The sequence below is a fragment of the Orcinus orca genome, chromosome 8 (assembly GCF_937001465.1).
Source record: "Orcinus orca chromosome 8, mOrcOrc1.1, whole genome shotgun sequence".
Lineage (NCBI taxonomy): Eukaryota > Metazoa > Chordata > Mammalia > Artiodactyla > Delphinidae > Orcinus > Orcinus orca.
In genome coordinates, this window is record NC_064566.1 from 46,438,825 (window position 1) to 46,459,619 (window position 20,795).

Consider the following 20,795-nt stretch of genomic DNA (forward strand, 5'->3'; position numbering starts at 1 on the left):
TATTGAGATATTTTGTTTTTCATATTGTCTTTGAAATTCAGTATATATATATATATTTTTTTTGTTGTTGTTGTTGTTGTTGCACTGGGTCTTCGTTGCTGTGCGTAGGCTTTTCTCTAGCTGTAGCGGGCTACTCTTCGGTGCGCGGGCTTCTCATCACGGTAGCTTCTCTTGTTGCAGAGCATGGGCTCTAGGCGCGTGGGCTTCAGTAGTTGTAGCACACGGGCTCAGTAGTTGTGGCTCGCGGGCTCTAGAGCGCAGGCTCAGTAGTTGTGGCACACGGGCTTAGTTGCTCCGTGCATGTGGGATCCTCCCGGACCAGGGCTCGAACCCGTGTCCCCTGCATTGGCAGGCAGATTCTTAACCACTGCGCCAGCAGGGAAGCCCAAGATTCAGTATATTTTACACTTACAGCATATCTCAATTCAGTCACACTTCAAGTGCTCAATTGCCACATGTGGTTAGTGACTACAATATCTGACAGTGTAACTCTAAAATTCTGCCCAGACTGAGTGTACTTGGTGAGGCACTATTATATATTTCCTCTAGGTCTCTGTACCCCGAGTCAAAGCCCTGAGAACAATTTTGAAGAACGGGAAGGCCTGTGAGGTTTCAGCCAAAGAGTAATCACTCCCTTCAGATGCTAGACCTAGACAACTAACCCAAAACTGATCTCAAACTTGCTGATAAGACAGCTTTTAGCAATCACAAATCCACAAGTGCATCACAGTCAGACACATTTGACCCCTGGTGTCTCCAGATTGTCCTCTGGCGCGCAGAACACCCGCTAAGAAAACCTGATAATTAACTAATGTAACAGCATCTTCAGAAGGCAGCCTGGAGGGGCCTTGGTGAAAAGTCATCTAGTCCTGCCATTCTGGTTCTGGTTGGGACCGGGAACCACTTGCCATGTGGGACTGAAAGGGGCTAAAAATATTTGGCGTAGCATCAGACACCTTGTGTTAGAGTCTAGCATCAACAAGAATCACATGGGAGAAAAATATTGAGAAAATTCTATCCGTTAATTAAACATTTCCACAAACTAGGAAAAGACCACCTTTTAAGTTTTGCTTAGAGAAAGGAAACACGGGGTATTCCATGAAAGCAGAATTTGAAATCCATAGGTAAGTGTTCAGTCACCTCATACTGAGACCAGAAAAGGGAAGTGTTTGGACCAAGGTCATTCAAAAAATCCGTAGAAGTTATGATGAGCCCCTGCATCCTTTCCACTACAACCCCACTGTCTCTACTAACTGAAAAATATTTTAATTGGAGACACTATGCCATCTCCAAGGTTATCCTAAATTACCCTTCAAGATGACCCGCTCTGGGAAGGATGTGTCAGTGCTCCCCGTCTTCTGACTTAGGGGACCAGCCACCTTGAATAGGATTGTAGCGCCGCGATCCCCCACCTTCTGGAATCGTGGACGGAGGAGGCTACTGGGGCGGTTCTCTCGCCAACTCCACACCTTCCGGAGGCAGGCCTGGCCCAGCCCAGCCCCTCCGCTGTTTCCCAGTTCCTGGCGGCAGGCTGTGCTTAGGCGGTCAGACCCCCAGTGGGAGGCAAGCGGGGAGCCCCAAACGGAGGCCACACCCAAGAAGGCAGCTCACAGACTGTTAGCAACTTCGCGGGGAGTGGGGTCCGGGATGCGAGTGGGCCGCAGGTCAGTACCCAAAGGGCCAGAGAGGACCTCTCGACCCTCTGACTGGGGGTGGGCATCCCAGGAAGCGATGGCTCGGCCAGTCCCATACCTGTCCCCACGCCTCACACCCGCCCCGCCGGCGCCGGCCGGGACGGGCCGCCTCTCAGCAATTCCTGGGGCTTATTAGGCTCACTCTGGGTCCGGCAACGAACTGCTCCGGCCTCGCAGGGGTCGCTCTGGCCCCGCCCCCCGTCCCCCCGCTGACAGCCCGGGCTTGCTGGGGGTTGGGGGGGGGTCTCCCTGGGCTGGAGGACCTGCTAGTGCACTGGCGGCCCACAGCCCCGCAGCCTCGGTGCCGGGGAAAGATGGCCTATCACCTCAAAGCTCCGCCGGACCCACGCTGCGCCCCCGAGAGGCCGCCTTTGCTTCTGGGGCACCGCGCAGCCTCCCGGCCTTCGCACCGGGAACCGTTTCCGGGGCGAATGCTTTTCGTAGCTAACCCGGCGCGGCCCGTGACGCGAAGGCCCAGACGGAAGTGCGGGCGGAAGAGCCGGAGCCCGAGCCGGAGCCCGACCGAGAGCAGGTCTCGGGGGCTCCGGCTGTGGGGACTGCTGGGGCTGGCAGCGATGGCGACCCTGTGGGCCGGCCTCCTTCGTCTCGGCTCCATGCTCAGCCTGTCCTGCCTGGCGCTCTCGGTGCTGCTGCTAGTGCAGCTGTCGGACGCCGCCAAGGTGAGTCCCGCCCCGCGCTCGCCCCAGACCGGAGCTCCTCCCCTGCCTCCGGCCTTGTCCACCTGCGTCCCACCCAAGTTCTCTCCCATCCCTGACAGCCCGACCCCTAGCTTCACAGCCCTGACTGACTACCACCCGGAACCCTCCCGACGGCCAGGGAGCAGTCCAGCCTTCCTGCTCCAGCTGTCTGACGGTCCCCGCCCGCACCCCTCCCACCCGCGGAGCTGACACCCCGCCCCAGCCCCACCCGGTCCTGACGGCGCCCAGAGTCGGGACAGCATCTCCGCCTCCTTGAATTTCCCTTCCCAGCCCCGACAGCACCCCTACTCCCTCAAACTTGACAGCCTTTCCAACTCTAAGAGCCTTTAACTTCATACGCTTGAGCTCTGACAGTCCACCGCCGCCCTCCACCGGCTTCACAGACCACTGCCCCAATTCCCCAGGCCAAAATGATAGGAAGCCCGCATCTCACAGCTGTCTTCCCTCTTAGGAACTAACTCCTCTCACCTCACCCCTGAACTCATCCCTTCCCACTGTGGGAACTTGCTTCTCCTGGCAGCCTTCCTTTTCAATACGACCTACAGGAGGCTCTCTCCCTGGCCTCATATCCTCACCTGACTCCCTCCAGGACCTCCTGGCCCCTTTCTTGCTTTCTCTCTTCTTGATAATTTAGAGGGTAAGGGAGGATGCAAACTACAGGAGAGGTGAGGTTGTGGCCTTCTCCCCTGCTCCATTTCTTGGCCCTTCTGGTCCCCCTCATGCTGCTATCTAGTCCCCTTCGTGCCCATACCCTCCAGACCTGTCCTTGATGAGCTAGCTCATTACTAGGGAAAACAGATGGCCTGCACATTAATGTGATGGGAAAACAGAATGACATTTTTCTTTTTTAAATTGGAGCTTTACTCTATAATACCTTTAAATATAGGGGCTGGGAAAGATGGGTGACAAGTATACAGATCAGGGGGGTGTTGGTCAGGGGTTCTTTTTTTATTGAAGTATGTAGTTAATTTACAGTGCTATGTTAGTTTCAAGTGTACAGCAAAGTAATTCAGATTCTTTTCCATTATAGGTTATTACAAGATATTGAGTTTAGTTCCCTGTGCTATACAATAGATCCTTGTTGTTTAGGTCAAGGGTTATTTTTGAAATCTTCCCTATGTCCCTCCAGAAACAGGGACAGCGGCAAGTCTCCTGACTTTCAAAACACTGCTGGCACCCTCTGCATATCTTCTGTCATCACTCTAAGTGGTATATTGTAACCATGTACTTGTCAGTCTCCTTTACTTGGGCATGTCCTAATTCTGGGCAGGAACCATGTCTCACACTTATCTGAATCCACCTCATTGTACACAAGTTCTGGCACAGGACAAATGCTCACTAAGTAGTTGCTCAATGAGTAAATGAATTAGCAACTCTGCCAGATATACCACCATATATAGGAGTTTTGGACCTGGTCCTCTGGAGACTAATGAGCTGCTGCCTTCTCAGATTAGATTCCCCTTTGTTGGGGAAGCATCTCCTACTCCCTCTATTCATAAATTTAGTCACCCCTTCCTCCACTTCTTGAAACTTGCTTTATCAGTAGTTGTCCTCTCTGTCTCCCAGGGATTAGAAGCAAAGTTTCCTGGGAAGGGTAGACCAAACTGATCTCAGCTACACTCACACTACTTCCCTTATGTATTGGGTTGGCCAAAAAGTTCGTTCGGTTAGTGGACATGTTCAATAAAGTTCTCTGTGAAAATGAAGAAGGTGTGTTTTATTTTTACTTTAAACCGAACGAACTTTTTGGCCAACCCAGTACTTCCTTTCTAATTGTAGCTGAGTGCCTCCAAAACTTCATCCCTTCTATAGGACTCTGGCCCAACCCATTTTATCCATAGCAATACCTTTCTACCAAAGGGTGGAAGGATGGTGAGTAGAAGAATTGTGATTTGTTTTGTGAGTAATTTTTAGTTTGATATTTCCCCATCCTTCTGTAATCAGCATTCTTATCTGCAGGCGCAGCTGTCTGTCTACCTCGTCTTTCTACTAGCAGGTAGATGGTGATAACATTAGCACAATTTGATCGTCATGTGACACAAAAATGTGATTAACAAGTCACAGATACTAGATGTTATTTCAAAATAATTTTATGTAGTATATAATCATTCATTTGCATTACCAATGGCTTTTAAAAACTTGTATATCTCACAGTTATTTAAAATTTTAAATAAATGGTTTTAGAATACTTGGCGGGGATGCTTAGCACAATGTGTAAGTTGCAGTTTTTAAAAATATTGATGATAAACTGTCAACAAGTTTCTATTTTGGTTATAGAATTCTGAGGATGTCCGATGTAAATGTATCTGTCCTCCCTATAAAGATAATTCTGGGCGTATTTATAATAAGAACATATCCCAAAAAGACTGGTAAGTATTCTGGATTACTGAATTACCTGTCAAATTTCTTTCTTTGGTTGCCACTGTTAGCCCTGGATATTCATCCAATGTATTGTTTTCTCTTTAAGCAAAAGTGTTGAATTCCATTTCTATTTGAAAAAGTGAGAGTAAGGCCCTGAGTGCATGATGTAGGCCTAAAAGAATGTAGCCAAAATCCCCAGGCAGGGAGGCTTTTACATTGGGATGGGGCTGAGTTTGTGGCACCCAAACTACCCATAGCTACCCTTCTGTGTCCCCTTAAATTTTGGTCCTCCCTCTTGCTTCTCAGTGGAAGGTAAGCAAGCCTCATTTATCTGGGTCAGAGCTTTTACAGTTTGTAGGTTTTGATGATATCTTGTCAGATATAGGAGACTATGTTTAAAAGTGTCAACAGGCTCAGGAAGGAATGGGAATGAGCCATGAATATCAGAGTTTACCAATTGGTGTGCTATTAATAGGTTATAGGTGTGCCAAGTCATTGATCCCTTCAGCCCTTGGCATATAATCAAGTAGGCCTGTGATGACTGGGATCCTGACTAGCTAGCCACCAGCAGCCTTCTCTGTTTATCCCAGTGGACCTTACAAATAATAGCTTTTTCTACATGTGCCGTAAAATGATTGGGAAGCAGTTATTTTGTAGCAGGATAGGTGGGCTCCTTACTCTGGACTGGGACGTTTTATGGTTTGTAATGGAAGGTTGCCAGGATAGGCCTAGAAGAAAAATAGCTCCAAATGTTCTGTACTTTCACATGTGCCCGATTTCACAGCTAAATAGCCCCGAAAGTTTGAAAGCAGAATTAAATTCATTCTGTTACAATATTCCAGGCTGACTTTGAGTAAAAAAAGGCAGCCTTTGAGCATGTTTAGCTTTTCTGATGTCATTGTCTGTTCTTCCCATGATGTGCATTTAGGTTCAATCTGACATTTGGTGAGTATATTCTTGAGAACTTCTTGTGAGCTTTTGTGTTCTACTTTAAATTGTCTCATACTACAAAGTGATTTAGCTATTCTTCTAGGTTTTATATCAGCAAGTTACTTTATATGAAAAGAAAACTCAAATAAGTTATTCCTATAAATTTTCCAAATATATTGAGCACTTACAATCAGTTTATTCTATTATCAGTAATAGAATATGATGCCTGTTACTTGAGTGGCAAATGAACTCACTATTCAAGTGTTTAGCACTAATCTTTTCACTGACTTTTTGTTTTTCCAGGTTCACAGAGAACCGTATATCATTTATCCCTGGTTATTGGTGAAAATAGGGAGCTTTGAAAATAAACAGTTGAAAACTAGGCTTGCTTTGGAATTTTTCTTCCCTCTCTCCCTTGCTTCCTTCCTGCAGCTTAGCCTTTTACTAGGAATAGGTTCACAGATGTCACTGAAAGTTCTTTAACTGGCTTTAGAAGGGTAGGCAAGTTATGACTAATCAAGATGTTATGGCTTTGCGAGGCTTCCAATATCTTATCTGACCCTATATATATTTGTACCTCCTGGCCTCTCCATTTTGTCCAGTTGTTAGCTTTAATTCTTCATTGACCTATACTGTCTAACTTAAGAAAAATTTTGAGTTCTCTGGTTTGTGTTTGAGGCGTGATTTGAAGCTGATAATGTCCTCCTTTTGGCACTAGGGGGAGGTGTCGCCTAGTTCCTGAAGTGGTTGTGTTCTGTATCTGGGTTCTGTGTTTACAATGAGTGGCCAGCCAGAACCAACCTTTCTGCTTCCTCTCCCATCCTGCACAGCACTCAAAATCTCCTTGTTATTAAACTGTATTTGTACTTCCAAAGAAATACTCAACACTTAAATTCCCCAAGTAATTCTTAAGTATTGTTACTAAGGCTTCTGAAGCTGAAATAGAAAACTATGTAGGAGATAAGTCTCATTTTCCTGAGGTTCAGAGAGATACAGGGGGGCTGTCCTAGGAGGCAGGAGCCCTGGATTCTGGTCCTTTTACCTATTACTTTACTCTGACCTGTACAGGTGACCTCTCCGAGAGTGCTGGGCTGGATGACTTCTATGATTCTGAGCTAGATACCCCTGCAGTGGGATTTAGCTTCCTCTGCCTATTTTATGCCTGCATCCAGCTGGATACGTTCCTGGTCTTCTGTACATTTGGAACAAATATCACACACTTGTATGGTGTGAATTGTGGGACCTTACTCTTATTTGAAAGTCTGCCAGTTGAGACTTATTTTTTCATTACTACCTTTGTTAAAATTAAATTACCTGTTAAGGAAAACTGACTGAACTTTTATCATTTATGCCATTTTGGGTTTTCTTTCTTATGCCACAGCTCAGAGGGAACAGAACACAAAAAAGTACATTCTGATAGGGCAAAGGGAAAGAATCAGCCTGGAGCATTGGATGCCCTCAAGAAGGTGGGTGGAGTGAGACAGGATGCTGTGGTAGAGTTCTTGAGGCAGCCAGACATGCCTAAGGGAGAGAGCACAAGAGGGAGGGAAACTGCCCAGCAGCCAGCAGGACAGCAAAGCTTTGCCTGCCTTTGCTGAAGGTGATCTGGGTAGTGGGCTCTTAATAGCTGGGGAGAGTAAGAATTTAATTATTTCCTAGAATTGACAGATTTCTGGGAAAAAGATTTTTTGGTTAGGCTTGCTTATCATAAGCTGTAAATAAGTGACCTGGAAAATGGGGAGAAAATAAACATCCAACCATAAAAACATTCAGCCTGTTATTATTTTTAGGTACTGTTGCCAGGTAGTGTTTTCATTTTAAAATATTTTTGTTGTCCTAATCCTACTTCTCCATGCTTTTTAAATAGACTTTTGTTCATTAAGAAAAGTAATTGTTTCTTACTCTGGTGTTCAGCTTTTAGAGTTTCATAATTTACCAACTGTTATGTGTGATTAGCCATTCATATACCACACTGTGGCAGTTTAGATGATATTAGTCAATTCATAAAAGAGGTAATCTCATATTTGAATAATGCTTCAGGTCACTTTAAATCATTTAAGGCAGTTTTACTTGCTAAATGAACAAGTCTAAATATGACTTGATCTGCTAAGTAGTTTTCAGTCCCATTTGGGATTTTTCCCATTTTGCATTTTTAACTATAAATAGCACTTTTGAAAATAGCTGCTACATATGTGTCTTTATGGTTTCTTAGACTGTTAAAGCTTACCAAATTGCTAATGTTTAGAGAGGAAATGATTTCCCTTCCCTTACTGATTATTCGTTCCTTATATTCATTCTTTCATTGGGAAAGTTCAGTGATTATTCCGGATTTCAGGAAAGGTTTGATCAGTGCAAGTAGAAAATCCAGCTAGGTTTAGGCAGTATTTTATCTTTGTTATTCCAGCGATTGCCTTCATGTTGTGGACCCCATGCCTGTGCGGGGGCCTGATGTAGAAGCATACTGTCTACGCTGTGAATGCAAATATGAGGAGAGAAGTTCTGTTACGATCAAGGTAAAACAACAATAATCCATCTTTTCTGCTTCTGGAACAGTTTTTGTTGGTATCTAGACAAGAAAGAAAATTTTGGACATTTGAAATCTATTTAGTTACCTAAACTATTGCTCTTCCATCCTGTTCCCCAGCACCCTCTTACCCCCTCCTTTCTCATCCCCAGCCCACACCCTAAAAGGAGCAATGGGCCTGCTCTCCGCCTGCCTCGTTGAGATGCCTTGTGCATTAATTAGGATACCTTAGATAGATGTGATATGTGAAATGGCACAAAAAAAGCCCTGAGTATAATTAGCATTTCCCAGAAAGACATTCCAGCTTCTCTGCGGGCCATGTACACCAAAGATTAGTGAGAAAGCAGGATGATTAGACCTTCTTCTTCCTGCCCTCTCAACCCTTAGAAAAAGTTATATATAGAGTGACTGCTCTATCCTAGAAAACATCACTTCTGGATTTTAAGGTTTCCTTTATCTTTTATAGGAAATGGAATGTAGATCACTCATCACAATTTGGACCTCTAATGAGTTCAGTTACTTTATTATGGTGGCTAATAGTTCTTCTCCCCAATTTTTTTATATGGAGGTCCCCATTCCTGTTGCAAAAAAAAAAAAAAAGCCTCAGGGGAATCTAGGGTGCTCAGCTATGCCAGTTACAAAGACTCCTGTTGTGATTGACCCTGTGGAGAGCTCCTGCTCCAGCAGGGTACTGTCCCATAGAGAAACCATCATTGTACTTTTCTGTTTTTAAACAAAATTTTTATGTATAATTTCCATACCCCAAATGTCACTCATTATAATTGTACAATTTTATAAATTATAGCAAATTTAAAACCAATTTTTAAAATCCAGTTTTAGGGACTTCCCTCGTGGTCCAGTGGTTAAGACTCCGCACTTCCAATGCAGGGGGCACGGGTTCAATCCCTGGTTGGGGAACTAAGATCCCGCATGCCCCGCAGCCAAAAAATAAAAATAAATAAATACTTTGGGTATTGACCCTGATAACTTTCTAAAAAAAAATTATAAAAATAAAATCCAGTCTTGGAACATTCCCATCACCCCAAAAAGATCCCTCATAACCATTTATAGTTAATCCCATTCCTACCCCCAGCCCTAGACAATCACTATTCTGCTTTGTGTGTCTACAGATCTGGACATTTCATATAAATGGAATCATAAAATATGTGGTCTTCTGTGACTGGTTTCTTTCACACAGACCTCAAAAACATGTCTCTTCATGTTGTAGCATGTATCAGTACTTAATTCCTTCTTATTACTGAATAGCATTCTATTACATGAACATACCACATTTTGTTTATCCATTCATCAGTTGATGGACATTTATTTCCAGATTTTTACTCTTATGAATAATGCTGTCATCAATATCTGCATACATGTCTTTGTGTGGATGTATGTTTTCCTTTCTCTCTGGTAGATTCCTAAGAGAGGTAAGTTTATATTTAATTTTTTTTTTTTTTTTTGCGGAACGCGGGCCTCTCACTGTTGTGGCCTCTCCCGTTGCGGAGCACAGGCTCTGGACGCGCAGGCTCAGCAGCCGTGGCTCACGGGCCCAGCCACTCTGTGGCATGTGGGATCTTCCCGGACCGGGGCACGAACCCGTGTCCCCTGAATCGGCAGGTGGACTCTCAACCACTGCGCCACCAGGGAAGCCCTATATTTAATTTTTTAAGAGACTGCCAGGTTGTATTCTAAAGTAGTTGTACCATTTTACCTTCTCACCAGTAACATATGAGGGTTAAGTTTCTGTACATCCTCGCTAACATTTGGTATTGACTGTCTTTAACTGTAGCCATTCTAGTGGGAGGTGTCACACTGTACTGCTTGACACCGCACGAAGTAAGATCTCAAGAAAATCATGTGCCTAAAATGTATTTTTGTATATCTAAATTGATCTAAAGCAGTATGCTGTTGAAATTCATCTGAATTACATTTTCTGTTAGGGATCCTAACAGAAAGTGGTCTTGACTGCAGTGCTGTTGAATCTAGGACACTGTATTCAGGTGAAAAAAGAGAACTGCTGTGCTAGCAGTGGTGCAAATGATTAGCAGTAGGTGAAGATGGAATTTGAAGACTCGTGAAAAGATCCCAAAGGCAAAATGCTTTCTTTCCTTTTTTTCTATAAATAATACTTTGGTGAAGAGTTGAGTTTATTTCTTATGTTGGAATCTGGTTTGTATAGAAATCCTATATGCTTAACAGATAGATCAGTCTTCACTATGGCTTCAGCATTATTATACAAAATTCAGATTTCTTGGCTTGAACAGATATAACTTATTTTCAATTTCCTTTAGGTTACCATTATAATTTATCTCTCCATTTTGGGCCTTCTGCTTCTGTACATGGTATATCTTACTCTGGTTGAGCCCATACTGAAGAGACGCCTATTTGGACATTCACAATTGATACAGAGTGATGATGATGTTGGGGTAAGTTCTTAGCATGCCCTAGGTGTTCAAGGCCAGTCTCTGTCATCATCTGATATAAAGTGCATGTAAAGAGTAGTTACATAATAGATGTCCCTATCTGGAGCAGATCCTGCACCAGAGAACCTAAAGACAATTCTAATATTAGTGTATGTCTCTTTATGAGGAAATTGCTCTGTAAAGCCATAAATGTGGTGGTTAGACCGATGATCCTTGGTGAGTGTGCTGTACAAGGCTTTGCCTTTCACTACCAAGGGAACAATTTTCATTGCCTTTTCCTGTTTACATTGAGAAAAGCATCGGAGATAGTCTTCTTCCTAGGCTCCTGCCTGAACACCTTTCCTGTCAACATCACCAAATATTTTAAAAGGCAAAGAGGCTTTAGTGAAGGGAAGCATGAAAACCATAATGTTCTTTACTTAATGAAGTACAGCTTGATAACCTGCTGATGTTTTATATTTCCTATTTTCCTCCTTCTTTAAAAAAATCTGTGATCTTTAACTCTAGAGAAAAATAAAACCATCACTCCTGATTCTCTTCCTATCTTTAAAACACATTCATATTTGTATATATAATAATATTACTTCACTCAAAACCTTTGAGAAATTGACATAGTCTGCAAATTTGTTATTCAATATGGCTTAGAGAATTATATTGTTTGTTTTGTCATTATCCTGTTTGGGTTTGTTTCCAAATTTTCCACTATTTCATTATTACATATATAATATTCTTTAGAAATTGCTTTTTATTTTGGATTACTTTATTGAACTATGTTTCTTAAAGTGAATAAAATTTAGTAGAGTGTCAAGAATCAATTCCAAAAGCCAAAGCCAGGATAAAGCCTTGCCAATCACAGTCAAAAGTCCTTTTACTCTGGAATGGCTTGTGGACCCATTGGTAAAAGATGAGAAAGGGGATCCTGAATGAATGGCTTAAGTTATAATTACAGAGCCTGCTTGTCTCATGAATATTGATATTGAATACTCAACTTAATTTGAGCAAGATTTCATTTTTGTTTTGTGAAGAACTTTCATAGAAATACCTCTCTTTGCCTCTTTTCCCTTTGCTTCCTTTAGTAATTCAACCAACACATAACAAGTAACTTTTCCATATCAGGAAGAATTAGAGTCTCAAATACTGTTTCCATGTTAATTTTCATTCACATACAACATTTCCCATTGATATTTTGGGTCAGATGATTGTTTGTTGTAGGGAGCTGTCCTGTTCACTGCATGATATCTAATAGCATCCCTGACCTCTGCCCACTAGAAGCCTCATCCCAATCATGACAATCAAAAATGTCCACAGACATTGCCAAATGTTCCTGGGGGTCAAAATCACCCCCAGCTGAGAACTACTAACATATGAAGACGTTATGTATCAAAGGCCACCTAAACCGTTTCATTATAGGCACAGAGACAGAAACTGTGACTTAAACTACATCCCTTATAGCATTAAATATCTGGTTCCTGATTTTAGGGATAGACAATATTAATGTAATACACAGAGCATAAAAGAAATGGATGTACAAATGTATAGATAAAAACATGTAGGAAAGGCATTTGATGGGACCATGTGCTTAGTAACCATTTTGTTCACCAGAGATTGATTCTGTGAGCATGTCGATCATGTGAGAACATTGTCTTGGGAGGCCTGGCTGACTTTTGCATATCAGTTAAATTGATTCTGGGCAGAGAGAGGTTTTCTAAACACAGGTATGAATTTATGGTAACAACTCCGTTCAAAAAGAAGTTCAATTTAAATTCCTACAATTGTTGCTAATCCAAGATGATAGTTCTTCACTCTTTATGTGCCTTTATACGTGCTTTTGTTAAATTCTCAGTTAAATTCTGTTTTAATTTTTTCCATTTTTGTTGGGTGTAGAGTACTTTGAATCAAGTGAGAGTTAGCACAAATAGTTAAGAAGCTCACTGCAAGTAGTCACAATAGTTACTGTGTTATATATCCACGACACATCATTGCTATTATCAAAGCATTACATTAAAACATGTTTTGTACTTATTGTAATTTTATCAGGTATAAAAAGTGCAAACATATATAAAGAGTAAATCTCTATTTGCATTCTCCTGGCATCCATGACTATGAGCAGCTAGTTCAGTCTTGTTCTGATGGATGGAGAATAGGCCAGAAGGATTAACTGTGTGTTTAGTCCTTTAAATTTGTTCCTTAAGAAGATGTTTCTCTCCCTACCTTGAAGAGTAGATAACAGGACTATGAAATTGAGAAGCACTCTGCTGGTAAAGTACATCCTTCTTCCCAGTCTTGTTTATGTCAAAACAAACCAATGGTAATAATGTTTTATATACAAGTTCACTGAAGCACCATATTCGGATAGTGTCATTTTAATCTACCTGAACAAAATCAGTGTGTTAAGATATGACACCAAGTCACGTTTAGGGAAGCTAAGACTTGTGCTTGTGCTCATTTGTTAGATGACCTTGGATCGGTTTATTTCCTCATGGGAAATAAAGTAATCCAACAACATTAGCTGCCTTCCTCTTTCCTAATGTTCTTTCTTACATCTTTGAAACATTTGAACTTTGTGGAATTGTTTTTATTATTTTCATTTGTAAGGTTAAAAAAAGAATGGGGTTTGCACAAGATATTACCTAAATTAAGTGAAAAGTTGAAGCAATTTCGGTAAAGAAGGCAGGGATAGATTCTTTACAGAAAACTCTTTGATGTCTTTGAAATGTCGACATTATATAAATATCTTGCTCTAAAAAGAAGACCAGGTGTTAAAACACTGTTTAGTTATAGTTTTATATATATAGTTATGCGGTTATGTATAGCTTTCCATAGGCACGCTGACTCCTGCCCTGGGTATATAATAGAGCTTTTGCAAACATGCAAAACAATATTGTTTCTTTCTGAGAGGCGAAGTTTAAGAGGTCTAACTTGTGACTTTTATCCTATGTTGGAACATTTAGGAGCTTTGCTAACCCAGGTTCAGGAAAAAGAGATCAAGGAAAAGGCAAACAAAAGCAATAAATTAGTACTGAATGCCTTTTGTCATTTAGGCAGCTGTGTTTATATCTCATTCATAGATAGATTAGCATGGTGGTTTCCTGTGTAATGACTACAAACATCAGTGGCGTTGGTTTACTTTGACCAGGATAGGTTCGTTTTCTACAGATACCTGGGTGACCCTTCAATGGCCTCTTTCCTAATGCGGCAGCTAACATGGAAGCTACTGTGTGCTTAGCAATGAAAGATTCAAGTCTTTACCAAATAGAAATGCTGAAGTAATAATTCCTTACTGTCCTTAGCACTAGAGGGTAATTGTAGCACTTGAGCTATGTCTCTGTTCATTACAGATTGGGGAAGGGGGGAAATGTAGGTGTTGAGGGCATAAGAAGAGATGGAAACCAACCAAGATAGGATCCAGTCAACTCATCTCCCAGGATGAATGTGGCCCCAAGCTGGCAAGTAAAAATTCTAATATAATGGGAGTCAGGAAATTAAAAGATAGGAGTTTCCTCAGCCACAGATTAGCTATATAGTATTGAATAAAACAAGGAAAAGCCCCACTTTCTGTATCTGTAACATATAGATATTAACATGCAAAATAGATTTTCTTTCCACCACTCATCAAGACGGGCTTCTCTTTAACGTAAATGACCACTGTCTTTGTCTTGATCCCAACTTCTTAAGGGAATGTCTTTGGAAATGGTGACTCATGGGAACTTTGCACAAATACCTCCTCATCGCTTATTTTACTTGAACCAACTATTTCTGTAGTTGAGTTCATCCTGCTTCTGGTAGTTGAGTGCCTAAGAGTGCTTGGCCAAATTAGATGGTCTGTTTGAAAAGGCCAGCTGCTCCTATCTCTCTGGCTGGATAACTGTGTGTGTGTGTTTTACACGGACCATACTGTCTGATGTTCTCCATTCCTGGACTTTCAGGATCACCAGCCTTTTGCAAATGCCCACGATGTGCTGGCCCGCTCCCGCAGTCGAGCCAATGTGCTGAATAAAGTAGAGTATGCCCAGCAGCGTTGGAAGCTTCAAGTTCAAGAGCAGCGAAAATCCGTCTTTGACCGTCATGTTGTCCTCAGCTAATTGGGAATCGAATTCAAGGTGACTAGAAAGAAATAAGGCAGACAATGGGAAAAAATTGACTGAGTTTTCCTGGGTTTTGTTTTAATGCCCTGTTGATTTCACTAACTCTTGCTGGAAAATTCGAAACTGGAAACAAAAACATGCTTGGTATTTTCTTTTCTTGTTAATGTATTAATGGAGGCATTTTTTAAAGCACACGCCTCAAACAACGTTAGCCTTTTCCTATTTGTGACTTTTACTAATAAAAATATGTCTGCCTGTAAATTATCTTGAAGTCCTTTACCTGGAAAAAGCACTCTCTATTTTACCACACAGTTTTAATTTGGTTTTCAAGATAATTTTCAGGGGTGGTTTTTGTGTGGTGTTTTTTGTTTTTGTTTTTGGCAGAGTAGGGGAGGGATACGTGGGAAGTGCTTAACATAACTTTTCTCAAGTCACTTTAGTAAACAATCGTTGTAAATAGACTTTGCCTTTTATTTTCAAGTTTCATTTATATTTTGAAGTCTGCCAGCCTCATCAAAGCCCTGACTTACCTAGTTGAATTTTGCACTGACTATATTATCTGGACATCTGGTTGACCTGTGGCTGCACTTCATGGTAAATTGGATCTGAAATGCCTGGTGGCTCTTCATAAGATGCAGATTTTCTTCATGTACTGTGATGTCTGATGCAATGCATCCTAGAACAAAGTGGCCATTCACTAGTTTACTCTAATGAATAAACATAGTCTTGGTGTGTGGTCTTTCTCATCTTCTTCTAGTATCTTTAAGGATGAATCCTAAGGACTTGGACACTTGCAATAAAGAAATTTTCTTTTAAACCCAAGCCTCCCTGGATTGATGACGTACACATATTTGTCAGCATCTCCAGTCAGGTTGAGAGGCAGCTGTTTGAGCTGTAGTGTGTACAGCTTTGAACTAGCACTGGAGTTCCAGTTGCCTCCCTCTGAAAGGTATAGCAGTTATTGGATAACTGGCTTTTTTCTTCCTATGTCCTCTTTGAAATGTAACAATAAAAATAATTTTTGAAAAACTTTTTTTATATTCTTTTCTATTATGGTTTATCACAGGATATTGAATATAGTCCCTTGTGCTATACAGTAGGACTTTGTTGTTTATCCATTCTATATTATAATAGTTTGCATCTGCTAATCCCAAACTCCCAATCCATCCCTCCCTCACTCCCCTCCCCCTTGGCAACAACAAATTTGTTCTCTATGTCTGTGTGTCTGTTTGTTTCATAGATAAGTTCCTTTGTGTCATATTTTAGATTCCACATGTAAGTGATATCATATGGTATTCAGACAATGGAATATTATTCAGTGCTAAAAAGAAATGAGCTATCAAGCCACAAAAATATGTGGAGGAGCCTTAAATAAATATTACTAAGTGAAAGAAGCCAATCTGAAAAGGCTATTTACTATACGATTCCAACTATATGACATCCTGAAAAAGGCAAAACTATGGAGTAAAAAAAAAAATCAGTATATAATATGTCATTATACATTTGTCAAATTCCATAGAATTGCACAACACCAAGAGTGAACCGTAATGTAAACCATGGGCTTTGAGTGATAATGATGTGTCAGTATTGGTTTATCACTTGTAGCAAATATATCATTCTGGGGCTGGCTTATTGGTAGTAGAGGAGAATGTGCATATATGTAAGAGCAGGAGGTAAATGGGAACTGTGTACTTTCTGCTCAGTTTGCTGTGCATCTGCAATTGCTCTGAAAAATAGTTTATTTAGAAGGAAAAAAATTTTAATAGATATATAATAAAATGTAGGTTCATACTGAGCTTCCTGGTTATGGCCTTAATCTCTGTTTTAAAAATATTGGCGAATATTTGCACATTATGAGATTATTACTTAAAGATATTTTCCATAAATAATTTTGATATAAGATTATATAACTCATAAATGGGGGGGCATTCTTTTTATAAAAGAATTTGTTACAAGAGTCCAATTTTGCAAGCAAAGCTTTCTATTTAGTTTTGTTGTATGTTGTCATATCTACATATTAGGTAGAGAAAACAGATAAACTGGACTGAGCAGTTCTGTTTAACTGTAAGCTATTTTGCATGTTGTTACTAAATGATCACCTATAAATCAGTTTAAGTCTGACTCAGCCCAAAGTACAGCCTCTCGGCAACAAAATTCAGGTAAGAGACTCTTCTCCAGAGTGGCCCATGGGGGAGAATAAAAACATGGTTTTTAAGAAAATCCCTAGGCACGGTTGATAAATGATGAATTTTTTCAGCTATCTGATTATTCCATTATCTTAAACTATCAAATATGCTTATATGTTGAAAGAGTCAGTTTTGCTGATGATTCAGTCATCTGGAGGAGCGGAAAGTGTTTTTGGGTTTGGAAGTCAGGAGATTTAGGTTCTGACCTCTGCTTTGCTACTAGCTCTGCAACAATTATGAGGGATTGGATAAGAGGATTTCTAAGGTTTCTCTAGGCCTAACGTTCAGTAATTCAATTATATGTGCAGTTGTAGCTTTTTGTTTTTTCCATGCTAGATATTTGTAATCTCTCAGAAAGTTGAAGCTTTTATGCTCAGCAGAGCATCCAGAATCTCTTAGGATTTTATCATTAAGACCTCATCATTTATTTCCCAGAAGAGTTCTAAGAGAGACACCTGAGATTTTCCCTAAAAGGCAGGTGCATTTGTTAGCTATGCGTGTATCTGGCTTTGGAGCCACAGCACTTACAGCCTGTGTGGCTCTCTTTTAAAACCTTTACTCAGTTTCTACAAACATGTCCAGCTGCCACTAGACTTCCTATCTTGATCCTCTTCGCTACTGCCTTTTTCATTCTATCACTGTTGTTGTTAAATTTTCTTCTTTGAATAAAGGATCATTTAAATGCTACTACATTGATTGGTGAACTTTTTGGAAATGCTCAATAGAAAAGGCTTTCTCATCAGTGTGTCTCCAAAGACACCAGGCTCTTTTTCCAAGAATTATGCAATGTCTTGTTAAAACCTAGAAACTATTAATTACCTGTTGTGTATACAAATTACTCAGACTTCATCTGGGTCAAGGCTTAAGATATTGTTAAAATTATCAGTCAGGATGAACTATACCGAAAGAATTCTGTGTGTAATTAGCTTTGATGACATCTGCTTTACTTTTTGGTACCTTGTTGTATCAGTTCTGGCTCATTAGCTATAGGCAGAAATAAGGTGCTGATGTTCTCAGAAATGTAGTAATAGGGGCTCCATACCCATTGTGCCATCATTTCCCAACTTCTGCCATACACATCCTTTATCTCTTACCCTCTAGAATTCTTGGCTCGAGAATTTCCCAACTCTTTTTCTCAGCAACTTTTTCTTTTTGGCAGAATCTTGGCTAGTTTGTAATCCAGAGATTTTCATTTTATGTTAGTTATTTTAGGCCATTGGATCAGTAATTTGGAATCTTTCATTTCCTCTGTTTTGATTTTTAATTGGACCTATGGCACTTATCTCATTCCCTCACCACCACACTTCTATTAGGAAGAGCTTTTCCTGGCATTTATTCCTTTTTCAGCCTTTTTCACCATGACATTATAACCCTCCCCATCACTCACATTTCCCACCCCTCATCCGCCATCCCCCATCCCCTACTGCTCTTTCTGGTTCCAGAGTCATTTGTCTTTTCTGTAACCATACTTGATAGGATAGGTTTTTTCACAAGAATTGTAATACACTTTATTGCACTTGACTTCTGGTGCTTAGAGACTGCTCCTGTCATTACATAGTGCAGCCTGCAGAGTTTTGTTTTACTCAGGTAGAGAAACAAGTGCCAGTGTTTACCTAATCTTGCCCTTAAACATTAGGGCTGGGTTTTTTGTGGAAAAAGAAAGCCACCTTTCCTTCTTTTCTGAAAGCCCAAAATTAGATTTCATGTGGCTTTTCCTTTTCCATTTTGGGTGTGTTCTTCATCTCTCAACAGATGTGCTTTGGATAGATCAATGTTTGATTTTCCAGTGTTAGGGAAAATATAGGCCAGGTTTTCTATAAGGTGCAGGTGAGAAAGGGATGCTGCACAAGTATTCATCTGTTAAGAAACGAAACAGGAAAAGAACTAATACCTAGTGCATTATGTATTTTTTTTTCATTTAATCCTCACAACCACCCTGCAGAATAGTTGATATCTCAGTTGGACATAGGAATAAGCCAGAGCTCAGAAAGGTTAAGAAATTTGCCTAAGGACACACAACTAAGAAGAGGCAAAGCCAAGATTGAAACTTGAGAATGTTAATGACTGAAAGAAAAACGCTCTTTTCCTACAGCACTTCCTTGACTTCCAGTTAACTAGTTACACTGTAATGTTCCTGTGAAATCCGTTGTGACCACATTATTACAGTCAAAGGCAAAAAGTAATGGTAGTGTAATAAATAAGCTGGATGCAGGCCTATTCAGAAGAAGGGAATGTGTTGATATGAGACATCTTAGAGTATTATACTTTAAGTTCCATGGGAAAAAAAACCTAAATACAGATGCACTTTACTCTATATATTTAAAGTTCTAAGTAAAAATATGTTAATTGACCATGTTTTAAATGTGTTAGGGGAGTTTCTCATTAAGGGAATCTTACAGTGAATTTTTAAGAGCAAATGATTCCTTTTTTATTTTTATTTTCAGTTTTGCCCCCGGCATATCAGGTATCGTTTAAGAAGGCTATGCCTGTGAGGTTGCATGATCACTAACTAGTTTGTAATTTCTCCAACACGTATTTGAATATTGTGGTGTTTCAGTGTTTCCCAAACATCAGTATTTGCATACACCTTCACAATCTTCATTATTTTAGTGTTCCACCTGTACTGCTATTTACTTACTATTTTTCTGTAAATCAATTTACATTTTTTACTCAAGTAGCTTTATTTTTAAAAGAGACTTTGTATCACTACTGTAAATGTGAAATCAGTATAATTCACAATAAATAGAAATTAATAGTAAAATATTATTAGATTCTAGCTAGATACTATTCCTGTTGAAGGCTTCCATCTGAGGAGGATTAGAAAGCATTCTAGTAGTATGGAAAACACACTCTCATCAGACTAAAGATATATCCTTGTAATCATAAGGACTGAAAGGAAATAACTTTCTCACAAGGCAAGTCAATGTTATTTCATGCTGTTTCTGTGTACCATAAAAAATCCTCTCCCTTACTACCCAAAGAATGTTGTAACCCCATCAAGTTTTCAGAATGAGCTCAGAAACTATTGATCAAAGCAGAAAAGTCTCTGATCTCTGTCGATATCTGTTCTCTTTTGATCTGGCCAAATTAATAAACTTGGTTCTGTTTCCAGGCTAAAGAGGAAATGATGGACAATAGAAGCTACTCCAATCTGCCAGACAAACTGCCTGTCTCCTCTGATTCCACCCACTTGCCACTGACCAGGTCCTTCTATCTGGACCCCATGATCATGTTCCACCTGTACCCTGAGGGCCCGGTGCCATCTCCTTACTCTGAAGACCTGCCATTGCTGCCTTTTTCCAGTGACTCTCTGATCATGGAAGATTATGGGGAACCCTGCGCCTTCTCCTTCCCAATGCCTTATCCAAATTACAGAAGGTGTGAAGACTCCTACAGGCCAGCCTTTATCCAGAAAAGGAATGAGCGGGAAAGGCAGCGGGTGAAATGTGTCAATGAAGGCTATGCCCAGCTCCGACATCATCTGCCAGAGGAGTACTTGGAGACACGACTCAGCAAAGTGGAGACCCTCAGAGCCGCAATCAAGTACATTAATTACCTGCAGTCCCTTCTGTACCCTGATGAGGTTGAGGCCAAGAATAACCCCAGGAAAGATTCCTCCGTAATGGCAGCCACCAGCCGCCACACTGACCCCATTTTCAGAATCATTTAATTCCGTGTTTCTAAATAGAAACAAATAATTTCACAAAATGTGGTCCCTTACATCATTTGATAGTTTTCCTAATGGAATCTCTGGGTGGGCAGATAATAGTTCAAATGCTAAGCTGTGTTGGATATTTCTTACCTGGGTTTCAGATGTACTAAACTATCTTATGTAGATTGAGAAAATGCTTCTTAACCTTTGGTAATTTC

The 20,795-nt window shown here is 40.7% G+C and overlaps 2 protein-coding genes across 6 annotated transcripts; both read left to right on the plus strand.

The window, feature by feature from the left end:
* Window positions 1-222: 222 nt before the first annotated feature.
* Window positions 223-20,091, plus strand: TMEM9B (TMEM9 domain family member B). Of its 5 annotated transcripts, none has more exons than XM_033404566.2 (6): window positions 223-2,374; window positions 4,691-4,782; window positions 8,109-8,217; window positions 10,523-10,657; window positions 14,581-14,754; window positions 15,221-15,768. In XM_033404566.2, exons 1-5 carry the CDS (start codon window positions 2,009-2,011, stop codon window positions 14,734-14,736), a joined length of 858 nt encoding a protein of 285 aa, XP_033260457.1. In that variant the 5' UTR covers window positions 223-2,008; the 3' UTR covers window positions 14,737-14,754; window positions 15,221-15,768. The 5 variants fall into 5 exon arrangements, with proteins under 5 accessions (XP_033260457.1, XP_049569937.1, XP_004279257.2 ...); XM_004279209.4 differs by lacking the exon at window positions 15,221-15,768 and adding an exon at window positions 20,038-20,091 and having other exon boundaries at window positions 1,308-2,374; XM_049713980.1 differs by having other exon boundaries at window positions 225-2,374; window positions 14,581-15,768.
* Window positions 20,050-20,762, plus strand: ASCL3 (achaete-scute family bHLH transcription factor 3). The gene has a single exon (XM_012536508.3). It carries the CDS (start codon window positions 20,050-20,052, stop codon window positions 20,593-20,595), a length of 546 nt encoding a protein of 181 aa, XP_012391962.1. The 3' UTR covers window positions 20,596-20,762.
* Window positions 20,763-20,795: the final 33 nt, after the last annotated feature.